The sequence below is a fragment of the Vipera berus genome, assembly GCF_964194415.1.
Source record: "Vipera berus genome assembly, chromosome: 2".
NCBI classification, from domain to species: domain Eukaryota; kingdom Metazoa; phylum Chordata; class Lepidosauria; order Squamata; family Viperidae; genus Vipera; species Vipera berus.
In genome coordinates, this window is record NC_138203.1 from 187,592,787 (window position 1) to 187,614,674 (window position 21,888).

General features: G+C 35.0%; 1 protein-coding gene across 5 annotated transcripts in view; it reads left to right on the forward strand.

Moving 5' to 3' along the window:
* The window catches only part of TENM2 (teneurin transmembrane protein 2), a gene marked incomplete at its 5' end in the record, with an annotated part of 970,964 nt that overhangs the window by 331,432 nt on the left and 617,644 nt on the right, over positions 1-21,888 (forward strand). Inside the window, one exon of one of the 5 annotated variants that reach the window (XM_081316730.1) lies at positions 12,079-12,162. The exons of the other annotated variants lie outside the window; for them this stretch is intronic. Within the exon in view, the coding sequence (XP_081172856.1) occupies positions 12,079-12,162 (84 nt within the window). The remainder of the gene's footprint in view (positions 1-12,078; positions 12,163-21,888) is intronic. 5 annotated transcript variants of the gene reach the window in all.

Below are 21,888 nucleotides of genomic sequence, written 5' to 3' on the forward strand. Positions count from 1 at the left end.
AACTGTACATAAATGAGAATTTGGGGTTTAGTTATCGTTACAAAAGAGAGGAATTTGCATCTAGATTCCCCATGATTCAACATATTATGTTTGCGGTATTAATGAAACACTGATATATTTTGAGCATTGTTATAACTGGTATTTAAATTTATCAAGAGCACTCTACTACAATTAGGATCAATTTTGAGTTAGACTGGAATATTACAATTATTGTCAACAATTTTAAAGTTGGCAGGTGAGAAAACAATTTATAACTTGCAATTTAATTTAGGATATAGCGCTTCTCTTTTGTTCATGAATAGATAAGGACAGAGGACATAGAAAAAAATGCATTCTTTGAGAAGGAGCTGTTGGATGATGAAACATTTGAATATTTTGCAAATGTCATTTAGTATAATTTAGTGCAACTAATATTTCTAAATACTTAGAATATGCAATTTGTTTCGTTAAACACTTCTTCTATCAGAAGTGCCTCAAGGTCCTCTTGAAGTCTTCTCCATGTGTCTATGTATCCTTGAAGGCTCCACCTTGAGGAGAGTGTTGAAGCATCTACATCCCATCTTCAAACATCCCTGGCTGCTTTATGGCTGCAAGAAAAAAATATTTTCTCAATGATTTTGCATAGGCCTGCAATTAATACATTTGAGAGTAGCATCAGTATTAACATTTTTAATCCATTATTCCTTTAAGGACATCAAAATAATATATATGGTTACGTGCATAAAATCATCTATTCAGTTTTACCTCAAACTGTTCCATGGTATATGAGACACAGAAAATAGAGATATATAGAAGCAAATAAAACTTAAAATATGGCATAAGAAAAAGATATGTAGCTAGTGCTAGTTTACATCAATGTCATCATTATGTATTTTCCTTATAGCAATAGCTTTTAGACTTATATATCACTTCATAGTGCTTTAGAGAGCTTGCTGAATGGTTTTCAGAGTCAGCATATTGCCCCCAACAATCTGGGTTCTCATTTTACTGACCTTGGAAGGGTAGAAGTCTGAGTCAACCTTGAGCAGGTCAGGATAGAACTTATGACAGACAGTAGAGTTAGCCTGCAATACTGTATTCTAACTACTATGCCTCCTTTTATTCCTACAAGCTGCTACATCCTATACTGCTTTTTGTTCTTTAAACTTCTCGATTCTCTCTCTTTTTGATGACATCAACAATTTCATCTCATCATGACTTCCCTGGTCTTCCCCTTTCTTTTGACCCATTCACTCCTTCATTATATTGCATATTTCTTTTGTGAGTCAGTCTTCATTTACTTTCTCTACATGACCAAACCAGTTTTTTTTCAGCACCACCAATTCATTCCTTTCTGACCCTTTTTTCCATGTTTTTTCTGTACATTCTCTGCCTCACAAAGAAAAAAATATCATAATATACATTTATACTTCTGCTGATGTATCCAACTCTTATGTCCACATATCAAATTGGACAGAAACAACCTGTTTTGTATAGTCATTTTCACCTCCATCAACAAATATTCATTCCTCTAAATAGATCACAAGCTACTCAATGCTTTTTTCCAATGTATCTTTGACTTAAAATGTCTCCGCTTCTGCATATTAATTAAACATTATGTCAAGGTAAAAATAATGATTTATTTGCTTTAGATTCTTTCCAATTAATTTGTAAGTTGCATTCACTTACTTCATTTTCTGTCAAACCCAACTACTCTAGACTTTGATACGTTGATTTTCAGATCCATACTCCTCCTTACATTATACAATCTATTTAACATTCATAATTTGGTTCTCTGACAGCAACAGAGCATCATCTGCATACAAAAATATATGAATATTGATGTTCCTGACCAATCTACTTTCAATGTTATCAGAAACAATCTCATAACTTATTTTACTTTATGATATCAGCATAAAACCCATGCCACAAACTTTTATACTAAATCACATACATAAAACATTGTAACTAAAAAAAAACAAAAAACAAATATGATCTCTTCATTAAATAACCAAGGTTTGTTACACATCCTTGTCCTATTCCTTTCAGTCTTAAACTGTTTGCTAAGCATATCTTTTATTTTCACATATGCTTTATTTCCATCATATACCACTCCTACTACATTCAACAACCAGCCTTCATATTTGTGCAAAACATTCTATAATTTAGCAAGATTATTTTATTACACACTTTATTTTTTTCTTATATATTTAAAATTCATTTGTGTTTTCATAAGGTGAAGCAGCTTGTGATCTATTATTTGATTTGATTTTATTTTATTAAATTTATATGCCGCCCTTCTCCCTGAGGACTCTGGGTGGCTCACAACAATACAAATTAAAAAACATAGAGTAAAAAAAAATTAAAAGAGAATTAAACAATAAATGCAAAATACAAGAGAATTTAACCCAGTAAAAAGACTAATTAAAAAATGTAGTCAGTCCAGACCCGCTTGTTGGAATAACCAGGTCTTCAGGTCACGGCGGAAGGACGGAAGGCTAGGGGCCATCCGCATTATTGATCAGAATAATGTAATTGACCATCTTAAAATATAGATGTCAAAAGGCACATATCAGCCCCCCCCAAAAAAACCCAACAATCTTAGTTTTAACTAAGCAACCTTTTCTCAGTCTCCAAATTTGATTTTTAATTCAGGATAGCTGAATCTAACACAATAGTATAACTGCAGTAAGTCCGATGCAGGATCGCAATAACCTGAATCGTGTTCAGGCAAAGCAGATTGCTGCTGAATGATGGCAAGTTTGTGCGTTTATTTTCTTCCAGTATTCCAGTATTTTATACTCCCATGATTACACATTCTGGATAGTTCACAAATATATAAAAAAAAAACATTAACAGTGCAAGCATCAACACAACTCTGGAAAAACATCAAAGTTAGTCAAAATAGGAAGTAAATCATACGTCAATCACCGAAGACCTGTGAAGAAAGTGACATTTTAACCACTTTTTAAAAGACTGTTAGCTGTCCTGTATAAACCTGAAAGGAATCAGGATTAGATTAGATGATTGTACTTTATTGTAAGGTTGCATTAACAGAATTTTTCAAGTCTGAAGGCACCTACTTCCTTCTGCCAGTTTTAACTGCTTGATCAATTAAGGCCAGTCCTTCCTAAGATTTCTTTATTTAAACGTTAAGTCATTGGGGGCTCCTGCTTCTCTTGTCTCATAATATTTCCTAGGCAGCATCTTTCCCTCATTCCCCAAGGGAACCCACACATTCCATTACATCAACTAGTGGGAACTAACTGAGTGAGTTACAGAGAACTATTGCTTGTGGAAACCTGCCTCTTCACTTCCCAAAATGAAGGAACCTGAAATATGCCTTGTTAAGCAAAAGGAACAATCTAGTCACAATAAACTCCACTCAAGATGTTACCTAAGCTGGTAATGTTCAGAAACCAACCCACAAACTCGGAGAATGAAACTTCACCCTTATCGTATTACCGAGCTACAGATATTTGCCACAATTGCAAATCTGGTCACAGTCAGTTTTAAGAAAATGGTTTAATAGTTTTCTTTGGTCTTCCTCCAGTAAGGCTTTATAATAGCACCTTATAGGTCAGAAGGATCTCAATCTGACTTGTGTTCAGGCTTGAATGGTTTGGTTCTTTATGTCATGCCTAGAAGATTCATAATTTTAAATTTTTGTCATCATTTCCAATTTTTTTGATATGTATTGTTTCCACACCTTATTTATTAGTTTGCATTGCTAATTTTTACTACTTTTGGTCTCTGACCACAAATTAACTAAAATAAATATACATTATAGATTACAAAGCTAATACTAATCCCCCTAGATGTAAAAGTGAAAAATTGCAGGTATAATTGTAACACATTTATACCTCCTGCTGTTTTCAGTTCAATAATTGGTTTTATTAAGTCTTTATTACATTTGCATGTTCTACATTGAGTGCTACCATCTTGTCTATCAACCTTTGTTTCTTTTCATTAGTATATACTGTATGTAAAATTGTAAAAAAAAACCACAATCAATTATGTTTATGTTTTTCTTTTTGTTTTATTCTGATAAATCATGGGCAAGTGCCATACTTTTGAAGAATAGCTTTGCCTACAGGATATAAAATTACCAAAGGACTTAAAATTTTCTCTCTCACTTTCTTTGCTTTCACATAAATGAAAATATAATATAGAATCCAATGATTTATATTTACAATAGTATAATCCAATCACTTAGATATGAACCAGCAGTGTGCTGCAGCTGCCAAAAAAGCCAACACAGTGTTAGGCTGAATTAACAGAGGGATAAAATCAAGATCACATGAAGTATTAGTACCACTTTACAATGCCTGGGTAAGGCCACACTTGGAATACTGCATCCAGTTTTGGTCACCACAATGTAAAAAAAGATGTTGAGACTCTAGAACAGACATGTCAAACACAAGGCCCGGGGGCCAGATCCGGCCCGCAAAGTGGTTTCATGTGGCCCACGAAGCCATCCTGGAAACAGTGAGGGAACGGCCCCCACTGCCTTGGCCCTGGCCCAGAGACCCTCCTTCTGCCAGAGACCCTCAGATCTGTCCCACTCCTGCCCAGGCCCCCATAGGCACCCTTGATGCCAACGATGTAGAGCTGGCCACGCCCACCCAGCAGGCCACACCCACCCTGGCCACGCCCACCCAGGCCCCCCTGAGGGCAACCGCAGTGCTGATGCAGCCCTCAATGAAATTGAGTTTGACACCCCTGCTCTAGAAAGGGTACAGAGAAGAGCAACAAAGATGATTAGGGGCCTGGAGGCGAAAACATATAAGGAACAATTACTGGAATTGGGTATGTGTAGTTTAATGAAGAGAAGGGCGAGGGGTGACATGATAGTGTTCCAATATCTCAGGGGCTGCCACAAAGAAGAGGGAGTCAACCTATTCTCCAAAGCATCTGAAGGCAGGACAAGAAGCAACAGATGGAAACTAGTCAAGGAGAGAAGCAACCTAGAATTAAGGAGAAACTTCCTGACAGTTATAACAATTAACCAGTGGAACAACCTGCCTCCAAAAGTGGTGAATGCTCCAACATTGGTAGTTTTTAAGAAGAGACTGGAAAGCCATTTGTCTGAAATGGTATAGGGTTTCCTGCCAGAGCAGGGGGTTGGACTAGATGACCTCCAAGCTCCCTTCCAACATTGTTGTTGTTGTTGTTATTATTATTATCCAGAAGCAATGAAAACTCAGTAATCTACATTACAGAATAAATGTTTTACACACACACACACACACACACACACACACACACACAGAGAGAGAGAGAGAGAGAGAGAGAGAGAGAGAGAGAGAGAGAGAGAGAGAGAGAGAGAGAGAGAGAGGAGGATATTAATTTAAAATTATGCCATTCATGCTGAGACAGCAGTGACAGAATGGGAGAAAAAAATGATTGAGATATTTATGATTGTGGGAAGAAAATCCAGGATTCTTAATACACTAACAAGCCATACTGATGGCTAGACTAGCCGTGAATTTTACCAATTCCCTGTCTTAGGACAAACTTCAGAACAGCATTTTCTCTTCAGGCAAATCAGGCAGTCTTTTGATTATTTGCTTCACATTATGGGATCAAGATATTTAATATGTTTATTTAATATTCCCCAATCATAAGCTTTACAACTGAAAATTTCAATACTTTTAATTTGATATTTTTCATAACCCAAATGTTGATAAACCCCAAGAAATCAGCATCAGTGATAAAATGTTATTTATGCTTATTATGAACTGAGGAGGGAGAAATAAAATGATAAATTTAAATTCTCCATTGAACAGAAGCAGCCAATTACTTAGATTCAACGTTCTTGCTGTTTAAAAATATTTTGACGGTGTTATTTTTCTATAGCATATAAGTGGCATTTCCATTTTCATACTGTTCATTACTTGTCTCCTGAAGATGTACTCAGAGAATGCTCAGAAAAAGGATGTTAGCTAGATAGCTTCTAAAAATTCATTTGTACTTTTAGTTTCATACAGCTTTCTAACTTAAAGCTTTCAAGCAAATGTGTGTGTCTCTCTGTGTGTACATGTGCAAGTATGCCATATGTTGTTTATATCCACTAACAACTTCCTGACTATACCCTGAGACTTATTTTTTAATAGAATCACTTCAGACCTGAATTATTGAGAAACGTCTGTAGCTGCCTATTTAAATGTATTATTTCACCAATCTTCAGATTAAAAACTTCCTGGATTATTTACCACTGAGATTTAGAAAGTTATTGAGACAAATATAACTGCAGGGTTTGGATACCCATTTCTCTGGGATGGTCTATAGATTAGTCTTCTGGGCAGTAGAATGAACTAGAAGACCTCCAAAGTCTTTGATGTCTTTATCATGTTTTCGGTATCTGAGCAATTAGTCAAAGTGAGGGAGAATTCTACTCTTTCTCTTCTGGTATAGAAATTATCAATCATTAACACTAAGCAGTCATCCACCGATTTGGTCAATGGAGGTTTGAAAGCCTAGAAAAGAAATCTCTAAATATATAAAGAGAGAAGGGAAGGAAAACCATAATATTTTTAATCATGGATTGTTTTATTTTAAAGTTGATTGGACTTATTGTTACAATTGTGTACTTCTCACATTTTGTGACATATTCATTTATGAATTAACATTCTTCTCAGAAAAAAAATGTTTAATGTTAGGTAGATTGGGTCCATAAATTCTACATGATTTAGATCAGTATTGAATAAGGATTCTGTGCCAACATAAAAGCTTAGAGACAAGTTCTATAACGCTGTAATAGCCATCACTACTACATCAGTAAGACATATATTCATCTACAGCACCAGATAGATAAAATCAACTTTTCCTTTGACAGTGATGGAAGGCAAATGTGAAAAATGAGCCATTCAGGTTTCTCTCTCTTTGGACATTATATTACTTTCTTGTTTTGTTTTGTTTTTGAAATTCCCTTTTTTCTAAAGATTGTATGAATTGATTCAACTGAAAGATATATTTGGGGCTTTTGTAAATATTAGTTTGTATGAATGGAGAAAGGGAGAAAATAAAGATAGGACAAGTGAGATGGACTAATATCAAATGTGAAATAACAACTACTTTTGCCCAATGTTCAATAAAGATAGAAAGTCTACTTGTGTTAGAGTGAGCTAACTATAGATGGATAGTTCATTTTATTTAGTACAATGCAAGAAGCTATATTTAATAATCTATACTAATAATAGCCATCTCAGGAAGCACTAAGGACTGCACCATTCAGTGCTGAGCTACATATATTCTTTTCTGTTGGAATAAGTTTAGTAAATATAGCTTGCATCCTATTAGGTATTTTGACTAGTATTAGTCAGTCTTTGATTCTTTTTAATCATCCCAAAGTTACCAGTTTTGTTTTACAACATTACACTATCCAGATTATTTAAACAAAAGCTGTACAGAAAAATTAGTCTGATTTTTTTCCCCTACACATTCCAATTCATAATCATAATCTTAATGGTAAAGTTGGAAGGGACCTTGGAGATCATCTAGTCCAGCCCCCTGCTCAGGCAGGAAACCCTATACCATTTCAGACAAATGACTATCTAGTCTCTTCTTAAAAACTTCCAGTGTTGGAGTATTCACAGCTTCTGGAGACAGGTTGTTCCACTGGTTAATTGTTCCAACTGTTAGGAAGTTTCTCCTTAGTTCTAGGCTGCTTCTCTCCTTGATTAGTTTCCATCTGTTGCTTCTTGTCCTGCCTTCGGGCACTTTGGAGAATAGCTTGACTCCCTGTTCTTTGTGGCAGCCCCTGAGATATTGGAACACTGCTATCATGTCACCCCTAGTCCTTCTCTTCATTAAACTACACATACCCAATTCCAGCAATCATTCCTTATATGTTTTAGCCTCCAGACCTCTAATCATCTTTGTTGTTTTTCTCTGTACTCTTTCCAGAGTCTCGACATCTTTTTTACATTGTGGTGACCAAAACTGGATGCAGTATTCCAAGTGTGGCCTTACCAAGGCATTGTAAAGTGGTATTAATACTTCACATGATCTTGATTCTATCCCTCTGTTAATGCAGCCTAGCACTGTGTTGGCTTTTTTGGCAGCTGCAGCACACTGCTGGCTCATATTTAAGAGATTGTCCACTAGGACTCCAAGATCCCTCTCACAGTTACTACTGTTGAGCAAGGTACCCCCTATACTATACCTGTACTTTTGGTTTTTCTTGCCTAAATGTAGAACCTTACTTTTTTCACCATTGAATTTCATTTTGTTAGATAGCACCCAGTCAATTCAATCAATTCAGTGTGATTATACTCATGGGAAAGGTATGGTGTTCTTGCATTTTTTTTAAAGTAAAAAGTACTAAATGACAAAGGTTCAGGGCCTCTGCAGTGACAGTCATTAGTTTCAAAGATAGTGAATGTGAGTGCACAACTGAAGCCTCACCTCTTTTTATATACATGTAATATATGTAACAGAGTGAGCACCTGTTACTCATCCCAGCTTCTGCCAACCTAGCAGTTTGAAAGCACGTAAAAATACAAGTAGAAAAATAGGGACCACTACGGTGGGAAGGTAACAGCGTTCTGTGTGCCTTTGGCATCTAGTCATGCTGGCCACAGGATCATGGAGACGTCCTCGGACAAGCACTGGCTCTTTGGCTTTGAAACGGAGATGAGCACCGCCCCCTAGAGTTGGAAACGACTAGCACGCATGTGCGGGGGAACCTTTACCTTTTAATATATGTGACACATACTGAAGAAGGCTGGAACTTTGATTACCAAGTCACTCCCTCCACTTTCAAAGTAGTGACTTCTGGATTCTTCTGTAATATCTGTGTGAATATTTTGACTTTCATTGTTCAACTCTGTCTCCAATAGCCTCCTTGACTTTCCATGTGAGATTCCAAGAAATTGTAAGGCCATTTCTTCACTGAATCTTTTTGGATAGTGAAATGTGGACAGCCAGAGTGCCTTCAGAGTGAAAGAAAGATGTGCCCCAGAAAACAATAAATCTATAACCCTTTCTACCACTTAAACATCAAAGTAAACTCCAAATTATCACCAAGAGAAATTTGAAAGTAATTCCCAACTACATTGATAATAAAACAGAAAATGGAATAGGGGAAGAATCAATTTAAAGAACCGCGAGCTCAATTTTGGCACAAATAATTTATGCAGAGCTGATTTGTACCATTAATTTCATTCGGCTTTTGTATTTCAACTAAATGCATGTTTAGTACCATAGAAATAGTTAGTTGAAATTCTTTTACATTTTTAAAAAGCATGTTTTTTTTTAAAAAAAGAAAAGTGTTATAAATTATTCTGCCTAGTAATGATTCACAAATGAGATCAAGATAAAGTTTTAAATAAATACCAGAATAAATAATACTATTTAAAGAAAGAAAGTATGTTAAAATAAACTGTAATTGATGAAATAGGTTAGTATTAATTTACATGATTGATGAATATTAAATATACACTGTATTCATGCTTTGCAGAAGCAGAAACAGAAAACTCTAGCTGTATCCATCAGCTCAAACCTACTCTTCCTAATTATACTCCGTAGTGGTAATAGCTCTTTCCAGACCAGATTGGAACGTTCTATCCAGTCAGAATCTACTATCATAATGCTGAATGGCACCTCATTCACTTGTATTTAAAATAAATTTTAACTTTTTAAAATAAATTTGGTAATAGTTATTAATGAGTTTAAAAACTTTATGAATTCCTGGCTTTTGCTTATGATAAAATCAACTGTTTTTAATGTTGGATTTTCAGCATAAATGCAAAATCACCTATTTCTCAGTACTTCTTAATAGTTCTTGACTACTTATTCCTAAATATTATTCATGACTTCTTGAAAACCTGCAGCATATTCTCTGAGCCTTTAAAAGCAAGAACAAGCTTCATCAGACAAAGAAAATAAACAAACCAACCTCTCAACAGTTTATTGCTGGACCTGAGCACTTGAAAATGACAATCACTCTTGGTTTTGATATCAGCTAATGCAGAGCCTTATAAGGCATCCCTAATGGTAGCATAACTTGCAGATATGAACTCTAAAGCTTCCTCCTTCCATTTTGTATTCAAGATGGACAGTGAATAATATTTATATGTTACTTATCTGTAAGGGTGTAGGTCTATACATATGTTGGATAAAGTATGTTTAAATGTGTGTCATGTATGTGTACACTTTGGGAGCAAGCAACTAAATTTCATTTTTAATGTGTGCCATTGTGCACACATTAAAAATACCTATCATCTATCTATCTATCTATCTATCTATCTATCTATCTATCTATCTATCTATCTATCTATCTATCTATCTATCTATCTTCTATAGACATAACAAAAAATAAAATGTTACATGTGAATCAATATAAAAAAGCTCTGTTGCTTTATTTCAATTAATTCAACAATTGCATCTTCTGATTTGAACTCTAATTCTGTTTAAGCATTTGAGAGACAGGGTTTGTCCAGAAGAGAAAAGGGAGGGGAAGGAAGAATAAATTCAGGTAATCCCCCACTTACAAAGTCCCACTTAGCAACATAAATATCACTTCAATTGTGGTCGTAAATTGAGGACTACCTCTATTTCTTTTGATTTTTTTTGTTCCCACCTACTTTTCTTCCTCTTCGTCCTTTTTTATGCTTTTGTTTCCCAAATCTACTTTATATTCCCTGCCTTGGCCATTTCAACTTTGAATAAGTCCTAGAAACTGACAGACCATGATTAGAACATTTTGGGATATACAGTATTTGTATCTTTTTTTAGTCAGTATATTGATGTTCTGCACATACAAAAACCAAGCTATTATTTTATTTTTAGTTAAGCCTTTTCATTTCCAGTGATAAGAACTCAGCCATTAGGATTCTTCATTCAAGAGGGTAAATCAGCTAAACTAATATGTATTAGTGGTTAGAGCATTGAACAGACTCCTGAGGTTCCTGGATTCAAGGCTTAATCTGCACATGAAACCCAATGGATGACTCAAACAACCACTGTCTCTCAGCCCAGCCTACCCTACAAGGTTGTAATCAATTTAAAATGAGAGGTGATATCCTAATAAGCTGCTTTGGTCTCCATTTACAATCATTTAGTCACAAACTATTTAGCAACCTTTTTAAAAAAGGAAAAAAAAACAAGAAAACAATGAAGCTAAAGTAAAAAAGTAAGGAAAAATTACAAAGAAACACAAAATAAAGAAGAAAAAGCATAAAAGGGAAACAAAATAAAAATGAAGAGGAGAACAATGAACAGTTAAGATTAAAAGAGATGACAAATTAAAAGTAAGTTGGAAATAATAAAAAAGTAATGAAGAGGTTAAACAACAAGCCTTCAGTACAATGAATAAAATGCTTAAAACATGAATAGATGGATTGGGATGAAAATGAAAGTGACAAAATTTTGAAAATATTGTTTTAAAATTCTAATTGGAAATTACAGTGATGTGCCAAAGAGTAAAAAATAAATCAAATAATATTAATGTTAGCAATTAAGGAAAAAAAATCATGAAAATAAAACAAAATAATAAATTCTACAACAAAACGGACCATGCATGTATGTATGTATGTGTATACACACACACACGCACACACACACACATACACACAAACTCTTGGTTTCCATGATGGTGTGTTTTATTTAATGTGTGTATGAACAATGCATCTGTGCTTAACATTTGGAGGAATGAATTAGCGTTTTCCTGTAAAAAGGAAAAAGTAACAAAAGTGAATGCAAAAAAAAAAACACACCAAAAAACAAAACACCCCTATATGGAGATTAGCTTGTTAAACGTCCCTGGAAATGAATTTGGCAAAATTCTCCTGGAGAAATGACTTATGACAATGACAGTAAATTGGAGACTGCTGTTAATCTACCTGATGTGCAGATCAGATGCACAGGCTAATTTTTACCTGTGGGCAACAGAAATCAGTATTTACATGTCCCCTTTATTTACTGATGATGACTTTGTCTTGGAAAGAAGTGGTATCCCAACTTAATTGTAATCACATCAAATGTTTGGCTGGGGGGTGACTCGAGAGAAATACTGCTGGGTATACTAAAAATATGTTCTTGACAATGAAATCTAATGAAGAGAGTGCTAAATTGTGTTTATTTTGTTTCATTTAGATTTTCATACTCAACTTTCTGAGACATTGAAAGACAGACAGACTGGCTGGCAGCAGCTGGCTGAAACAAAGAATTCTCTAATACGTAAGGTTTTTATCTTGTTTCACCTTGTATTTTGTATAAGTAAATTCAGTCTTGCTAGTTGTACTATTCCATATGTGATTAGACTAGCTGAAATTATGTTTTTGTGTTTGTACATGTTTATGTATATATTTCGTGTTTTAGTCAATGTTTGCTGTTAAAAACATTGGTTTTATCCAATGTAAATATCTAATATTGAAATGTGTCAGGAAATACTACTTGAAACTTATAGATGTTTTCCACAAATTCAAATGAAAGTGTGGAAGATGATTAGATTAATCAATAATGTTGTATTCTCTTTGAGCATTAGGAGACAAAATATAATAACTTCGTGAGTTCCAACATCTACACAATAATATTATGACCTCTTCCAATGCAGCACTATCTTCCTAGAACAGGGGTGTGAAACTTGCAACGTCACATGATGTGTCGCAACATATTGCAACTTTTTTTCCATTGCCAGCAATGGGGTGGGTGTGGTTTCGCCATGACACATCTGACCTGCGGGCCAGCAGTTTGATACCCCTGTCCTAGAATATTTGAGTAGGTTTTATAAACTCAGATCTATGTAGCTTTAAATGGAAGTGCAATAATTGCATCAGTCAACTTGCTTCCTTTGCCTATGTATTATAAGCTATTATTATATTGCAAGTGCAGTATTATGAATGTAGTAGATATGTTACTGTATTTAATATGTGACAATATAAACTTAAGTAACTTTGGGCTTATACTTTTTACAACAATAGCTCCATAAATATTAGGAATATTTTTTTAAAAAAAATATTGCTTCCATTTTGAGTCATGGTATTTGCTTTGATCTATTTTATTACTAGGGATGCAGTAGCTCAGTGGGTTAAGACACTGAGCTTCTCGATCAGAAGATCGGCAGTTTGGCAGGTCAAATCCTGAGTTCCGTGTAGCAGAGTGAGCACCTGTTACTCGTCCCAGCTTCTGCCAACCTAACAGTTCGAAAGCACGTAAAAATGCAAGCAGAAAAATAGGGACCACCATGGTGGGAAGGTAACAGGGTTCCATGTGCCTTTGGCATTTAGTCATGCCAGCCACATGACCATGGAGACGTCCTCGAAGAAACGCTGGCTCTTTGGCTTTGAAACGGAGATGAGCACCAGCCCCTAGAGTTGGAAACGACTAGCACACATGTGCGGGGGAACCTTTACCTTTACCTATTTTATTACTTACCTAGGATTCTGGTTCATCCATTTGTTCTTTTTTACAGAGAAGGTTAACAACAGCTATTATTGGTCTAGTTAACATGTTATTCCAACCTTAATAGAAGATTATTTGCTATGAAAAAAGTAATGAAAGCAAGACTATGTTTTCCAATTCTTTGGAAACACAAACATAAGCAAATCCTGACCATTCTTCTATGGATTTTATTTCATATTTTAGATTATTTTCCATAGCTGAAACCTGGTTAAATAAATTACATTTATTTAAAGATAAATCCTGAGCATATTCTGCTTTAATGACTGATGGGCATTATTTCTTCAGATATAAATTCGGTGAAGTAATGAAAAAGCTGAATATTGCTTGTAATGCTATTCATAAGATGATGCAGATGTAGGAATTGGCAATTATATCAGCTTTCCAGTACTAGTAATTCAGTGAAAGAATTATGACCAAATTATGTATTTTGGGTTGCCAGTAGACAGATGGTGATTGTTTTTGTAATCTGTCTGAGAATATAGCCCCATAATCACTGAAGCATTCTTCAAAAAATCATAAGGCACTGTTAAAAACAAGTGCACACACAACATTTTTTTAATATTGTGGCTATAGGCTTTGGTCTTAATTATATTGTTCAAGCATGCAAGGACTTACTCTGTTCCTATAAGGCAGTTGATGCAGTTGAAGATTCTGTAGATGGACAGGAAGTTAGTACACTGTTGCCTAAGAACCCCTGAAATTTTCCCGCGCTGTTTTTCAGGGAAACAGAAACTGACTTTTTCTGCTATCAATAGCAGGAGAACTATAGTGTATTATTAGTCCTGATAATTAGAAGAAACTCAGAAGGAACATTTGTAGGGAATAAAGTCAAGATGGTGTCTATGATTATGTGATCTATGCTCTTCCTTTTTACCTACTTCAGTATGCAATGCATTGTAAAAAGAGAAATGGTTTCACATGATCACAACTATCTTCAGTTTTAAACCTACTCCTAAAGGTAAAAGGTAAAGGTTCCCCCACACATGCGTGCTAGTCGTTTCCAACTCTAGGGGCCGCTGCTCATCTCCGTTTCAAAGCTGAAGAGCCAGCGCTTGTCTGAGGACGTCTCTGTGCTCATTTGGCCGGCATGACTAGACACCAAAGGCGCACGGAACGCTGTTACCTTCCCACCATAGTGGTCCCTATTTTTCTACTTGCATTTTTACGTGCTTTCGAACTGTTAGGTTGGCAGAAGCTGGGACGAGTAACAGGCACTCACTCTGTTACGTGGCACTCGGGATTCGACCAGCCAAACTGCCAACCTTCTGATCGACAAGCTCAGTGTCCTAACCCACTGAGCCACTGCGTCCCTAAACCTACTCCTGCTCCCACCCAATGGATGTCCCTGAAAATCAAGATCCAATTAAAATTGCCATTTTTACTTCTTTACATTGTTAATATGCCAAGGAGTATGGAAAATCTTCATTTTCCTTCATCAACAAAATATGCTGAATCTGGGATGGGTAGGGCTCAATAGTGCCTGCTACTGATGATTTTTGGTTTCTACATTTTGCAATTCCCTTAAGGAATATTCATCTTAAGGAATATTATCTCAACATCTTTTTTGTTCACCTTTATGCCCTTTATTTAGAATTTCTTCATGGCAACAAGAGACATAAGAGAGCTAATTTTTTCCCCAGTGCTTCTTACTGAGATGATCCCAGGCAAATTTTAATCTATTTGGCAGTTGAATCATGCTATCAAATTGTCTGTCTGGTGATGTCATCATTAGAATAAGGACACTTTTCTATTATTGTCTATGCACTTAATTTAGTCATCTTTTAAAGCATCAGTTCATGGAAAATAATGTTGTCAAGTTTCCAATGTATGGGCTTTTCAAGTGACTTTGAGGCATTGTTTTCCTTAAAAGTCCTTTATTAGCCTAATATACCGCCAAATGCTTGCTCAAAGGAAGCTGGAATTTGAAATCTCTGCCCCTTGCACATTATATTGAAACACAATTCTCCCCCTTTCTAATTTTGTCATTAATCATATTCTCCAATTAAATTAAAGAATCAGTTTCCCTTCCGTTAGAAAACCCACCAAGGTCTTATCTTCTTTAGTTAGAGATGGCCTTGAAAGATGCAATCCTACTCGTCCCCCCTCCCAACCTTAAACTAAATCTCTTAAAGCAATACACAAGTTTAACATATGAAATGGCTACTTCTTCATCTCTTGTCAAGCAATAACATTCGATGTTAGCAGCATTGACAAATGTTTTACCAAAATATGTTTGATTCAATTTTAAATATTTGGTATTTGTGTTTTTTTTATTTATAAATATGTTCACTCTAAATTATAGGATACCTATTGACTTTTTTTTAGCCTTGTACTTGTTTTTAATGATGTAAATATAGTGAAGTGTTGACTGGTTTTTTTTATTTGTTTGTTTAAAAGCCTTGGTAATAGAAAATAAAACATTCCTGTTGCATATTGCACTAATGATTTTCATTTTCCTTTTTGAAATATCAGTTAAAGTAGCACTGAACACTTTAAGAGTAGACCTTTAGTTGGTATTTTACAACATCTGAATTCCTGAAGACAGTGTGATAGTGGTTAAAATGTTAAAGCAGGACACTCTTAAACCTAATTAAACAGTTAGTACTAATTGAACAGAGTGTTAAGTTAATGGGAGTAATATGTTGTTGGAACTAGTAGCTCTAGTATAGGCATGTCAAACTTGCGATGTCATGTGATGTTACACAACGTATCACGACTTTTTCCCCATTGTCGGCAATGGAGTGGGCATGGTTTCATCGTGATGCATCCGACCCATGGGCCAGCAGTTTGACATGGCTGCTCTAGTAGATGGAACAAAAATCCATTATTCAAATTCTTTTCAGCAATAATCTCACTTAAGCAAGCTACTCTCTATACTAAGTTGGTAGTGCTATAATGAAAAGATGTATATATGTCAAATGCAAAGAGTTTTTCCTACATGTGAAAATCTATCTTAAACAGATTTAGTAAGAGAACAAAACAAAAATATGGGAACTCCCCCCCAGCCGCCTCAATATTTCTTGTTCCAGACCTATAACTTATTTCTGTCTATTGCTTTTTGTATTGAGAACTTAAGAAGCTCATCTTTCTTTTGATGTCTAGCATGAGGAGAAATATCAGTCTCAAATTAGCAGAAAGGCTTTTATTCACCCCAAGTTACATGGCAAGCTATATAAACTGAATAAATAAATAGATGAGTTCCATGAATTCTGTTAACTCTTTGTGTCATCTGACCCTCACACTGAACAATTAGTTTGGCCCTTGTTTATGGCTGCAAGTAAAAAGAGATGCTAAAATATTTCTGATCAATGAACATTCATTAATCCAAGCCTTTGATTTTGTTTCTTGTTATATTTTCAATAAATACAAATATTTCATGGGTCAGATTTATTTTCATTCATTCATTTACTTATTCATTTACTCATTCATTCATTCATTCATAAGAGACAGAAGAATCTTAGCCTTTTGTTTGGCCATGATTTTTGTATATTACATGATGATGATGATGATGATGATGATGATGATGATGATGATGATGATGATGATGATGTTCCTGGTAATTTTGTCACACATACAGTATCAGTTATCCCTTATCTTCTAGAAAATTATGTTTAAATAAGTCAGATGTTATTAACCGCAGTGGGATTTCATTGAAGTTGCCCCAGTGATAAAATTAATACATTTGGCTCCTTTCTTGTAGTTTTTCAATACTGACTTCCTACAGGTTTTTATTTGAAAAGTTAGAAACAATTGTATGAAATAGGTAAGCAAACTTGTATTTGTGTCCTGTGGGCCTTTGCATTGATTTCTACAGTACCAGTTTCAGATGAAACAATTATTTTCCTTATAACATGCTGTTTTGTCCATCAGTCATTTACTATTGCTAGTAAACAATGTTATGAAATATGGGGAAGGAAAAATAAAAACATTTCTGAGAAAGAAATATATTTTAGAAGAAAATAATTAATTGTAGATTGTGTTCTAACAGAGAGAGAAAAAAACAACAGACGACTTCTGATTGTAGAAACCTGCTGGGCAGATTTAATCTTTGGTATGGAATTTGTGTCTTCAGTACACTGTTATTCAAACTAACTAATTGGTAGAGCTTAAGGGGAAAATAAAACTCCAGCCTCTAACATAATATTCCACTGGATAAAATTTATACAAATCCAAGTCGGGTGTATTGTGCCATGTATTTTTTTTAAAAAAATGAAACCATGAAAATAAATGTTCCTATTACAAAGTACTTGACAATAACATTTTCTAGAGCACTTTTACATATAACATCCAGCAAAAGAAATCCACTTTGATGGGTGGCAACTTTTTAACAACAAGTTTTGACAAGATAAACACCATCTGTTACCATTGGTTTGTTTTATGGCATTCTTATGCTGAGCGATTTGACTCTATTTTTAAAACTTTTTTTTTAAAAAAAAAATCAGAAACAGTTAATGACACATCTGGTATACAGAAAAAGTGCTTTTGGGTGACTTTTATATAGTCACACATTTCAAGAAAATCCTGGCTGCAAAATATTTTGCTTCTGAAATACCAAGGAACAAAGGTACAGATATAATATTCATGCTATTTTTGTACTATGAAATATAAGTAGTGTAGTAATAGTGCTGGGGATGTTACAACTACGCTTAAGGATTTCAAGACTGTGTATAAAAGTACATGTTATAACAATTTTGCAACAGCTAAGCCTAATCAGTACGGTAAAAGGAGTCTCTCTGAAAACTTTATGCAGATCATCTTGGCTTCCATAAGGAATAAATTAAGTATACAACTATAATTAATAAATGCATTAATTTATTACCATGGTAATGTTAACTGCAAATATAACTCTGGCAATTAAAAAAGGCAACAATTAAAAATGTGTGTGCTTTGGTGGATAATGACACTGGTGTCTTAGGAAGATATAAATACTTTTAAGTTCTTACAGGATCACAAATAGGCCTCGTTATTTTATGTATTACTTTACTTATGTATTACTAGTAATCCCATTAATTTCAGTGAAAGCTACTTTTCAAGGAAATTGAAGAATGATATGCAGCACAAATGCCTGGATGTCCGCCCAGAAATAAGTCCTAATTAAGAAATAAGACAAGACTTATTTCTAAATAAGTGTGTGTATAGGATTTCAGCTTGGGCCAGGTCCCAATGAATTCTCTCTTACCCACTACCTGCTTTAAGTATGTATGGAAGCAAGTGACAGGAATACAGAATAGAACTTTGGCTTGTGCAAATCTTAGATTGTCTTTCTTTCAGTTTAAAAAGAGGTGGGAATTCAGCTCATAGTTATGCACTAGGATTTCGTGGAAAGGAAACCCCCCTGTCTTCCTGCTTCGTATTACCTGATGTATGTATTACTCTCTGCCCACTATACCAGAAAATGGCAAGAAATTAAAAATAGAGTTGTTTTAAAAATATTTTAATTTTTGCCACCCGGAGTCACTGGGCTGACATGGGCAGCTACAAAAATTAATAATTAAATAAATAAGTAAATATTTTCTTTCCCCTCGTTTGGAAGAAGAATAATCTAAATGTTGATGAGTAATACATAATTAACAATCTGCTGCTGTGGTTCAGACATAATTCATTTTTCCCATCATTGTTTAATTCTTTTGTATCTCTCATGCATGAAAGATCCATAATTCTTGATACCTTGATATATTCCAAATATTAAGGACATAATCAAGAAGAACATGTGTCCTTGAGAAGCAGAGATTGCACCAAAATATTATTGACAATCTTATAAATTACCGATCAAATATGCCATGGTTTAGAACATATCTGAACTATGTGAGTTAAGTTACAGCTCTACAGCAGTAATAATCAACCTTTATTAAACATTCTCTGAGGTTTGTAAAACAAGGGTTAATTTGTACTCTAATTTCAAAATAGATTAGTTTCATGTATTTTAAAACTTTGCACAACTGATTGAAAAAAACAATACATCCAAACTGATTGAAAAAACAATACATCCAAATGTATTATTCCAATTATTCCAATTATCAATGCCATCTAACTTGCTTCAAGTTTTTATAAAGATTAATTTGTAGTTTAGGAGCCCAGATTAATTATTGCAAGAACTTCAAGAAGACATTTAATAAATTGTCAAGTAGCATTTTGAAATATCTCAGCTGAATTTTAAATTCTCTATAGAAAATTCATAAAAACTCAGTATGATCACACAATGACAAAGGGATGTTGAATCACATAATTCCTTATCACAACATGAAATCAAAGTGATGGTAAATGCCAAGTGGCAGACCTGCAAAAGTGAAAGATTCATCCACATTGGTAATCAGTGTGGTGAAAATATGTAATATCACCTGTCTGGAAAATACAGTATATAGTATATTAAGTTTGAAGTGCTGCTACAGATGGTATGACAGACCCATGTATGTTTCAAACACCTTCTCTCCTTCAGATGTGAAAGACATTAGGGTCATAATACTGTAAAACAATATAAGAAGTACTTCTTTTTCAAAGTGTAAATAAGCCTAAATTACTTTAAATCAGGGGTGTCAAACTCAATTTCATTGAGGGCCGCATCAGCATTGTGGTTGCCCTCAGGGGGCCGGGTGGGTATGGCCAGGGTGGGCATGGCCTACTGGGTGGGCGTGGCTAGAGTGTGTATGGCCTACTGGGTGGGCGTGGCCAGCTCTACATCGTTTGCATCAAGGGTGCCTATGGGACCCTGGGCAGGAGTGGGACAGATCTGAGGGTCTCTGGCAGAAGGAGAGTCTCTGGGCCAGGGCCAAGGCAGTGGGGTCTGTTCCCTCACTGTTTCCAGGATGGCTTCGCGGGCCACATGAAACCACTTCGCAGGCCGGATCCGGCCCCCGGGCCTTGTGTTTGACATGTCTGCTTTAAATGCTTCTCATAACATTTTCACTGGCATGGACAATTCAATTCCAATATTCCTAGCTATATTAATTCAGGGACGCGGTGGCTCAGTGGGTTAGGACACTGAGCTTGTCGATTGGAAGGTCGGCAGTTTGGCGGGTCGAATCCCGAGTGCCGCGTAGCAGAGTGAGCGCCTGTTACTCGTCCCAGCTTCTGCCAACCTAGCAATTCGAAAGCATGTAAAAATGCAAGTAGAAAAATAGGGACCGCTCCAGTGGGAAGGTAACAGCGTTCCGTGCGCCTTTGGCGTCTAGTCATGCTGGCCACATGACCACGGAGATGTCCTCGGACAAGCGCTGGCTCTTCGGCTTTGAAACGGAGATGAGCACCGGCCCCTAGAGTTGGAAACGACTAGCACGCATGTGCGGGGGAACCTTTACCTTTACCTATATTAATATCAGTACTGGAAAATTCTATGCAAAATTTAGTTTACGACATGGTTTGAAACAAAGCCTAAGCTCTTTATTAATCATGTTTGTAAAACCAAATTTAACAGGTTGATGTTCATATCTGAACATTACCCGTACAGCTAAAACATTTCTAGCTGATGTTTAAAAGCCAAAGCCAGCTGAAGCCATTAAAAAGCATATCATAATATGCTTTACTATATGCCATATACTAAAACAGCAAAAAAATAAATGAATCAAACCCACAAATAATATTACTCTTATATTCTACTGTTGTCCCTGCAAATGCATACCATCTATTTTATTCTAACATTGTTTTTTAAAAAGCAAAACTATTGAATGCAAAATACAAGATGTTATAATACACATAAATTTAGTTGAATTAGACATGGTGGCTAATCAAATAGATTATAAGAATAATAGCAATAACTGACAGTGTTTCATTGATTTTCCATTTTAGAATTCCAGGTGAACATTTTCCTCTTTATGTGAATATTTACTACAATTCAATGAGTAGCTTAAGAATTGTGATCAAATATAGTATATACAATATTATTTGAAGGTTATATTATACCTTGAAGCAATTTGTGAAATTAGAAAAATATCTGCATATAAAGTGATGAAAACTTGGTTGGCATTTAATTTAGGAAGGTGAACATTTATTTAAATCACTGCAGTGGAAAACTGAAAGTATAAATATGATTTGGAATATAGATTTACATTTAGCATTCGTGAAAAAATATTATTATAATTAAAAATAGCTGATAATTTTTTGTGTAAATAAGATCAAAGTTTGGTTCTAAATCAATGAGTCCTGCGAATGGTTTACCTTTGTTTGACTGTGTGTGTGTGTGTGTGTGTATCTTCTAAATACCAATTTATGTCAGTTTTGTTACAGCTAATTCTTCATTTGTCATTTTTAATAGTTATAATCTTTCTTTATATTTTGTGTGCTGTCATTTGACCATAATTATATTTTGACCATTTGACTAGTCCTACTATTACACCTGAAAAATCTTTGCTACCTTTATCCTTTGGCAATGGTGATGGGAGTATATTTAGGGTTTGGTTTGTTTATTTGTTTTTTGGTAGAATGTTTTTAAAGAATGGTCAAGTTATTTTCTTAAAAGAGAAATGGTTCATGGTCTCTGAAGCTGCTTAGTCTAAGTCAGGGGTGTCA